The sequence below is a fragment of the Ambystoma mexicanum genome, chromosome 8 (genome assembly GCF_040938575.1).
Source record: "Ambystoma mexicanum isolate Mex_15411 chromosome 8, UKY_AmexF1_1, whole genome shotgun sequence".
NCBI lineage: Eukaryota > Metazoa > Chordata > Amphibia > Caudata > Ambystomatidae > Ambystoma > Ambystoma mexicanum.
In genome coordinates this window covers 753994753-754004111 of record NC_090929.1, presented here as the reverse complement: position 1 = coordinate 754004111, position 9359 = coordinate 753994753, and the positions used below count along the sequence as shown (strand labels likewise).

Sequence of the window (9359 nt, the reverse complement as noted above, 5' to 3'; positions counted from 1 at the left end):
AATGTAATTTTCTTATATGATTTCGCACAGGCACATTTATACAATGCAACTATTCAAAGGTAGAGCGTTAATAATATCCTAAAGAGTGTCAAATTAACAATCTCTCTTCTGCAATTAATGTTTGGATATATTTTAACTCTGCACCCCAACAATAAAGTTCCAGGTATTCAAGTAATCGGGCCCCTTTTGAAGATAATATATTTATTTTTCTGATGACAACTGTGCCCAGCTGAAGCTGGTACAAAGTCATATAAAGTTGTCTGAATAGATTTGATTAGCTGGTCTCCATTAAGTGAAATGCCCACCATCAAAAACAAAAGGCAATATTTATATCTTTAAGAGTCATTTAGCATAAAAAGAATCCTTGAACAGGTGAGTGCATAGCTTATGGACTAAGTGATTGTCTCAAACATGTGGTTAGCCTGTTTGCAAGTTAGAATCTTGCCTGGGCTGGCTCAGCCCTTCCTCCATCTGAGGTCGATAAATTGAGTATCCAACCCACTCCATTGGTCCTTGAAGCTAGACTTAACTAAGTGTTCAAGAGATACATAAGAACACTGACACAATTTAGAAATGTAATTGTGGAAGAGAACAGTAAATGGGCAATGTATGGAAACTAAATTAGGGTAACACATTGAATACTCTATTCCATTATTGTAAATCTCATTAACATAACATATCATGTAGAAAAGAGAGGGATGCGGTCTGTTCCCTGCTCATTTCATTGTGAAAAGAATATGAAAAATAATAAAATCAAACAAACCTATAATGTTTATGCTGTCTTACTCAGTAGATCACAGCTTGTTATTATACAGTTTAGGCTTCCCCAGTGCACAAATGTTATCTAGATACATGATTTTTATCTTTTAAAACATTTTAGGATTTCCTTGAGACACCCATCCACTGCATATTTGGAAAATTCCTCAAGAGGCAATGATGGGGACATATTTTAAAAAATATCATTTTGAGTGAATATACATAGACGCAGTTAAAACAATATTTCAAATAATGCATTCAAAAAGAGTGATAGTTGTGAAATGCTTTCATTTATTATTCCCATCAAGGCATAAAGCACAGCAAAAGGAAAACGCTCCACTCAAAATAAAATGCAATGTGCTTATGGTGAAGTGGTCAATTCAAAAGGTTTTAAATGATATGGTTACATACTGTCCGTATAGTGCTGTGATTGTCAAATGTATTTTGTGTCTTATCCACTTCTACATATGGAAATAAATACAGTCCAGTAGATGAACAAGCAGAACATTAACCATACAATTACAAGCATTAAAGAAGCTGAATGTGATACAAGTGCCATTTATTTTAACAATGTAGTTCTGTAGGGTAGAGTTTGTGCTAAAATATTCATGTGTAGTTACATGGAAATTCTTCATTTAAATAAAATGCAAAAATCTTCACAAATGCTTTTTTCCTTCTTTCACTCAAACCATTTAAATTATTTTTCTATACAAGGTAAGTACATATTCTGTACAGTGATAAATATACATATTTACAATAATATGTCAGAAGTACTTATTACTTCCCCACAGTCTTAAGGAAGACCACAAAAGATATTCTTTTTCATGTAGAGCATAGATAATATATAAAAGTATTGCAAATCATGCTAACAGTTAGCTGTAATTACTGTTAATAAATCTGTAAAAAAGCATCAGCATAAAAATAGGCATTTTTTATATTATTAAATAGGCTTTGTTATGACAAAACTGCTGTTGAAACCATTAATATTTGATTTTTTAGCTTTTAAATCGCATTCAGGTGTTTTACTTAACAATATGATACAGTCCAACTGACAAGATCTCAGTTTTGGTTCACTGGGTAGTTGATGATTGCAGCAAGCGGCACAAGAATGTTACACGTGACGCCGGATGGAGTTTGAACACATTTGGGAAATGTTGATTAGCTCTTGTCTCTGTCCATTGTAAAAGGCAACATTCAAACATTACGCTCCTAAAAGTATTCAGAAAAATAATTCTCCCTACATTGTAACATGTAAACTACCTCCAGCAAAGAATATATTAAAGGAATAGAATGTTATTAGTGAAGCGTATTTATTTAGTTCACGGTGTGATATATATGTATTTGCATTTTCTTTCTCCTTTATGGCTTTGGCGAAATAAAGAAAATTGAATTGAGCAGAAATGATTAGAAATGTGTGCAGCCCCTGGAAGAACGATTGTAGAACAAATGACATACTTAACATAACTAGTGATTGATGTTAATTTGGTATGCACCATGAATTAGTGATTTCGTTTTCCTGTTCTCAGTGCTGCTGATGGGTGGGAGCACACGATATTGCTTGCCATTTTCACGTACGTATTTTTCAAGAAAAGGCAATATAATTAAATATGACTGGCAGAACTGGGGCAGCTCTCTTTAGATGCAGCGCAATGGAAGAGCTGCATTTCAGACATGATATACTTGAGTCTATCCGTTAACACATAAATCAGACCTGCACCATTCCCTTCAAATGTATTCTTCATCTTTGCCTCAGAGATAAGTGCTTATGTAGTTATTCTAGGACATTATGTAAACTAGAACCATTACTTTTGTTCAACAAGCACTGATGCTCTAACCTCATGCATAGCTGAAGTGAAACAACCCACTACCGCACCAACATACCCCTGACATTCTCTCTCGTTTTTTACATTCAGAAATCATTTGTATTCAACAGGAAAGAAATATCTGTGCAATTATTTACATCTGTCCCTTGAAATGTTTTTGCAATGGTGTTCTACCATTACAGGTACAGAGGTTTTACATAATTTCCTGGAAATGTCCCAAACATTCTTGTTCTTCTGGAAGTACCTGAAAAGGAATGTGAGAACACAAGTCAGGATACATTTAAAGCGGCAGTCGAGACCTGTAAGAATAGCATACCTTTATCCCTTTATCTTCGATCTAGAAGGCAGTGATTAAGTTGTCTCACACATTGGGTGCCATTATGAGTACGGTGGTGTGGGCAAAAAATTGTGGTAATGCAGTGGTAGCTCCAACTTTTTTCTGGTGCATCACATTTTGTTTTAAAAACAATATTTGATGCACCAGAAAAAAACAGATTGCTACTCAAACACAGGTCGTGTGGCTGAAAGGGCAAACCCTTCATTTGACTTCTCAAGGCAATCACTGTTCTTGCAAACAGGTTGTAAGAAGTTAACTTTTCTTACAAAAAGATTCAAAACAATGAAAAGAAGCAGTCATTGTCAGCCCACACTAAACTCTTACACTACCCAATTGCTCCTGTTTCACCTTTTCCACATTCCCGCAAAGGACAACATCCCCTTCTCCCCTCCTAATGTAATTTTAAGCGCATTCAGTTTTCCATAATTACCGGAATTTTTATGAGAATGGTTTGCATCAGTGAAGAAAATGTCAGCAGGATCCCCCTACTGGGAGCTTCAATTTGTTGCTGCCTGAGAGCAGTGAATTCAAACACACATTCACAGGACAGGCAGTCCTTCGAATGGCATCCTAATTCAGCAAACTAATCGTTGACAGCAAAATAATTCTGCTGAAAAGCGTTTGTTTACTGAATTAGGAAGGCATTTGCAGGACTGCCTGTCTTGTGAACGATGCAAACATTTCCTATTTATTTAACAGGACACGTTTGCCATGCTCTTTCAAGGGGACTTGTATGGTCCAGTGGTGAACGGTTAGCCCCCTCATCCTCTCGACCCAAGTTCAAATCTCAGCCTATTTGCTATACCATGAACAAAAAAAAAACAGATTAGGACTCAAACATAGGTCGTGTGGCTGAAGGGGATAATCCTTCATTTGACTTCTTGAGGCAAAGTCACTGTTCTCACAATAAGATGAAAAAGAATGGAAAGAAGCAGTTATTTGTAGCCCACCTTAAACTCCCCTACTGCCCAATTGCTCCTGTTTCACCCTTCCCACATTCACCCAAAAGGCAAGCATCCCCTTCTACCCTCCTAATGTTATTTTAACCACAATCAGTTTTCCATTATTGAAGGAATACTTATGAGAATGGTTTCTGAAATGCCTCACTTGCTGTATGCATCATGGGAGATATAAAAGGTCTGTGCAGCGGGTAACCTGTCCACTGCCTAATTTACAAAGAAGTACTGGGCGAATTCACACCAAAAGACACATCTACACTGCTTTGTGTCTAGTTTGTTTAAAATTTGTAGCAAATCCTTCCAGCGGTTTAAGTTGTACACCTGTTCAACGAATGCTAATTTTTCCTTTAGGAAAATAATACAAAACGTTTTTTTAAAACATTTCTTCAATGTTTTATATCTTTTAAACTGTGACACACATTTCCACCAAACCTTCCAATGTTTGAACATCTTTAAAAAAGAGTCCATTAGCAATAGAATTTTCAAAAAGGTAATGGATCTCAGCTTTACCTGTACTATGTATAATATGTGTGTGTATTTTTACTTCTACATTTTGATTACTGCTGTGAGAGCTTTGAACTAAACAAACAGATTACACCGTTTATATATACAAACAGGATGCCTTCAAAACCTTTAAAAGCAGGACCCAGTATTCAGTGTGGCGCCCGAAGGGTGTGGAAGCTCAATTGCAGCACTGAACATTGTACTACAGGCCTTTATCAGAATGTATGACATAATTGCACTTGAGGTTAAAGCAAACACCTCAGCCCTGACGAACATCAACAAACAATTGCTGGAGCATCCGCTCCTTGGAGCGAGTGGCATGGCTAAAGGGGTCTTATCAGAGACTCATGCTGTACAGACCAGGTAAGGTGTATCAATCTGCAGGGGAACTAATACAGAGGAGTAGGCCCCCTGGCCCCCGCTCAAATAAGTGAAAGTGCCGGGACTCACAACAATCTCCACTACACTACGAGGGAGGAATACGACAACTACGAAGAAACCTAAAAACATCAAAAATGGGCCGAAAGAAAATAACATCGGCTATCAAAGATTCCTGAGGCATATGTGGTTGTGCTCCTCCAAGAAGCAGAGGAAAATCAATGGGCCGTGCCCCAGAGAGGCACATGCGGACTATGTAGTGAACGTCGATGAGCCTTATAACTCTGAACCAGCAATGGAAGCATACAAATCCATCTTAGAGGTTACAGACCTTGCAATATCAGACAAGAACAAAAGGTGCTAGCAGAAAAGCACAAGCAAGAGAAGATAAAAAAAATCAGTCTACGAAGAAGGCTGTGAATGGCACTGATGCTTCCCCGAAACCCAGGTCAAGTTACGTAGGACCTCCGTACAACCAGCCAAAGAGTGGTCTCCTATCAAAGTCGGGAAAAACAAGGATCATTGGGGGCAATCCTGACATATATTCTAAGAACTTTCCAGGCAACTGCAAGGACACCCAGAACCAAACAGTACCCTGGGAACAGGGGATCCAGAAAGTGGGAACAACCTGCTCCCACACAGTATTACAACACGACCGGGGAATATGACCAATTATGTTTGAGTCTGTATTCGAAGAGGATAAGAACGTCCCACTCAACAGACGGGGCATACTAGCCCTACTGGTCTTGATACCCTTACTCAAGGACATTTCTTCGGCTGCTAACCAATTTGTCCACTTGTTTGACCGCCACCAGCTTGAGAAACGTGCAGTCTTCTTCCACTCTAAACTAGTGGAAACGATGGTCAGCAAATGCCAAGAAGACCTCCTCTTGAATGGCTTTGAGAGTTACTATCCAAAAAAGACAGAGGAGGTGGCCTGAGATCAAGGGAGGGTGAATCTGACCGTACAGTGCTTTTTTTACCCCGACCAGCGGAGGCAGGTTGACCAGGAAGAGTCCCCAGAAGGCTGGGGATGGCTCTCCAGTGTGCTGTGTGAGAAACCTGAGGGTATTATCCCAAGTAGACCTCGGGAATCCTTTATTCAGGTGGCCAAGGGAGGGTTGGCGCTCTAAGGTCCCAACCCTGGGGGTGGATGAGCGAGAGAGGGTCACCTGGGTACGGTAGCCCAGGATTGTGCTTGGGAAAAAGCCCCAGGTGAGACATGGTATTATACAGAGGAAGAAGCAGAGGAGAATGAGATCCTTGAAACCTTTGTAGGTTGTACTACATCTCCCTTCTTCCGAATGAAACTCCCTTTTTAAAATCCCACCACCCATACACCTCTGGTAAACCAATGAAAAGCCCACAGCCCAAACCCTGTTACAGTAGGAAACAACCTTACTTCATAAACACTACCAATCCAATCCCTCTGATTGTAATTTTCCGACTTCCCAGTCGAATGTGACCAACAACTACAGTTTCCACAAACCCTCTTACTCATTGCACAAACAACCCTTCCGAGATCACCTCAAACCCCTCTACTATGAGGGTTATAATTCCATACAACACCTCTTCCAGCACAAACACTTTTCGGCACCACGAAAAACAACAGACTCATTCCAGAGCTGGTCAGCTGACGTGTCCTAACCCAAGGGCAGGCAGAGTCAGGCAATTGACCAGAATCACACCTACCTGACACCCCTTTCCTTTCCCCACATGGATAAAAGGTGGAGCAAGAGAGCACAATACGAGTAAAGTAGACAGCACGACAAGAGAGCTAACACAGCACGGCAGTACAAAAGGAGGAGAAAGACGCGGATAACGAGAGGGTGGCAAGGAGAGAAGCAACCTTGCCCTTTCCGACCAAGGCCCATGAGACCTCCGCAGACGGAATCATAAGACCGCAAGCAATAGCCACCGTGTGTTGCAGCAGATGTCAACGGTACACAAGACCCTCCTCTGCTGATTACCAAGCCCGGGAGAGAAGCTTGTCTCTGTGGTACCAACCTTGACTCCAAAGAGAAAGAAAGCCAAGCGGTTCATCACAGCTGGTGAGTCGGGGGAAGAGCTGATAAGAAACTGAACTGTGTTGAGAAAAAGTAGCAAACGACTAATTTGAACTGTGAAAGGCTTAAAGAGTGAGTCATCAAAAAAGGGGAAAACCAGGGGAGCCAGTCACCACGTGGTTGCTCAAGCAGGAAACTCTGGGTGATTACCTGATGGTAGAAACTGCCGTAACCAGAAGGCATTGGGAAAAGGCAAAAAGTGGTCATACAGGGGTCTTTTAAAATACTCTGTACTGTCGAAAGTCTTTGACCGACAGATTGTGAAGAAAATGGAAATTAATCCAGTGTGTTGACAGGAGTGTATCCGAATGAGGGATGTCCACAGTGAACTGTTTTGCAAAGGTTGTCAAGAGTGAACCCGGCAGAGGCAGGCCGACAAAAACGGGCAAAGCCTAAAGGACTGTTTAAAAAGACATTAAGATTTGTGAATACAAGAAGTATTGTAAGACCAGGGGAAGTGGATTGTACCCTTTGGCATTGGTATCTGAGCCCGGCAGAGGGAGATTTCGAGAGAAAGGCCTGTGCCCGATCAAGTGAAGCCTAGGGGTCCGAGCCTGAGAGAGGGAGGTCCAGGGGGTGAAAAGTCATCACCCCAACGCTCATTTGGAAAGGAACTTTGGTTTGTTTGTTTTGTTGAATACATCAGGCCCTTGAAGGCAAGAGACTTTTTATTGAAAAGAGACTTAACCATTGAAGAACCTGAGAACCTGTTTGCTGGTACGGAACTGGCGACTCATGCTGGGAAAGCTCAAGTGTGTACTGTTCTCCGGAGATCCACTTTGTCCCGTCCTCAAAACGTGGGGAAGGGAGACCTCTGACTTATTATTTGTGAACACTTCTTTATTTATTGAAAACCCTATCCCACACTCTTTCTGTAATTAGTTGTAAGGTTTTGGCAATCGTTTTTTTTTTAGTATAGGCCTTTTACTTTGACAAGACGTCACAAGGACTGCCTAATTTTTTATTGATATGTCAAAGCTTGCGCCCATCCTAGATCAAGGTTTAGTTAAGGCGTTTTTCCAACCTACATTTACAGTTAATAAACACCCTTAAACTGTGATCACTTGTGTGTCTTTACTGTTGCCACCATGAGTTCCTTACTGCTGCCAACATTCACCAGAGCCCGGCCTGGGTTCTAATAACCGGGATCTGGTAATATGCAGCTAGGACTCAAGAGGCCACAACTCCTTCTTGTATACTGACCTGGCTGTTCTTTTTAAGGGGGCAGATATCATCTTCCTGCAGGAAACATGGCTTAGGGACACCCCCTCCTTTGACAGATATCTCACAATCTGTAGTAAGGCCAAAAGGGGTATCAAAGAAAACTGGCAGGGGATTACTAGTGGTGGTAAAAAATGAGAAGAGGGGACAGCTCTGTCAACTCAATACGTTTGCGGAGGGCCTACTAATCTCTAAAATAGTAGATGTGATTAATAATCAAGTTGTCCAGACTCTTCTAATAAACATCTATTTTAACCCTCTTTGAGGTGTCACTGACAGGGAAAACACCTTAAAAGAATGGAAACAAGAAGAGGGTTGGGGTCTGTTAGGATCAGCCTTCCTTCAATCAACACCAACACCTTTCCTCCTTAAAATGCACAACACTCGCCCGGGAGGGCGCAACACGCACCCAAGCACACCCTAGCCAGTACCAGGCTCCTGGGGGAATGTCTCCACATGACAAACCAAACAAGCACAAGACCCAGCCGCCTCAACTACTCTCACAATCCATCAGAAAACACTGATCACCTTCCATTCCCCACCGCCACCAGGGAATCTCGCAGCTGCCACCTACGAGCGCAAACCGGCCCACCGTGGGCATACACACCAAAACAAATCCACAGACCCTCAAAGAACTCTTGACTCCTTTTATTTGACCCCTGCCACGGGCAAAATCATGGGGCTGCCACACCCACGCACAAACTCCCTAGCTCGGGATAACTAGGTCATGATCTGACAAAGCAAATAATAACTAACTATGCACATGCACCCCAGGGCGATCTTAGAAGGGCACCAGATCTCATATACCACACACACGATACCGGACAGTCAGCAACTCACTCACACTCATACACACTAGGGCCACTCCCACCAGAGGAATTCCACAACAAGTACCCCAAACACCAATCCCAGATTGGCGGCCGTTCCAATCTGAGCCATCAGCAGTCAGGTCTCAACCCAACCCATCTAACAACAACGAAAACCTCCGGCAACTAGATGGAAAAGTCAAATTAGCCCAAAAATTACAGGGAAATGCCACCGAAAAATGACCCTCTCTGCAACTCAATTTAAGAAACAAGAAAACCTACCCAAGTCAACTCACAACTTGGACAAAATGCCACTAGGTGACCTTGGGGTGAAACACACACACACCCTTTAACTCACCATCAGACACGAGACATGAAGGCGTCCCCTCACTCTCGCGCCACGAACAGCATGCAGGCAGCGTCCTGCCAAACAACTATTCCTAAAACCAGTTACCACTGAGAACACCAAATGTAACTCATATCAATGGGCCATACACACCCATACTCAA

The 9359-nt window shown here is 41.8% G+C and overlaps 1 protein-coding gene across 15 annotated transcripts in view; it reads right to left on the bottom strand.

Moving 5' to 3' along the window:
- Positions 1 to 1027: 1027 nt before the first annotated feature.
- Positions 1028 to 9359, bottom strand: part of SORBS1 (sorbin and SH3 domain containing 1) — an 862221-nt gene continuing 853889 nt past the window's right edge. For all 15 annotated transcript variants that reach the window (XM_069610575.1, XM_069610579.1, XM_069610580.1 and 12 more), the window contains one exon: positions 1028 to 2823. In XM_069610575.1, the coding sequence (XP_069466676.1) occupies positions 2756 to 2823 (68 nt within the window). In that variant the 3' untranslated portion in view covers positions 1028 to 2755. The remainder of the gene's footprint in view (positions 2824 to 9359) is intronic.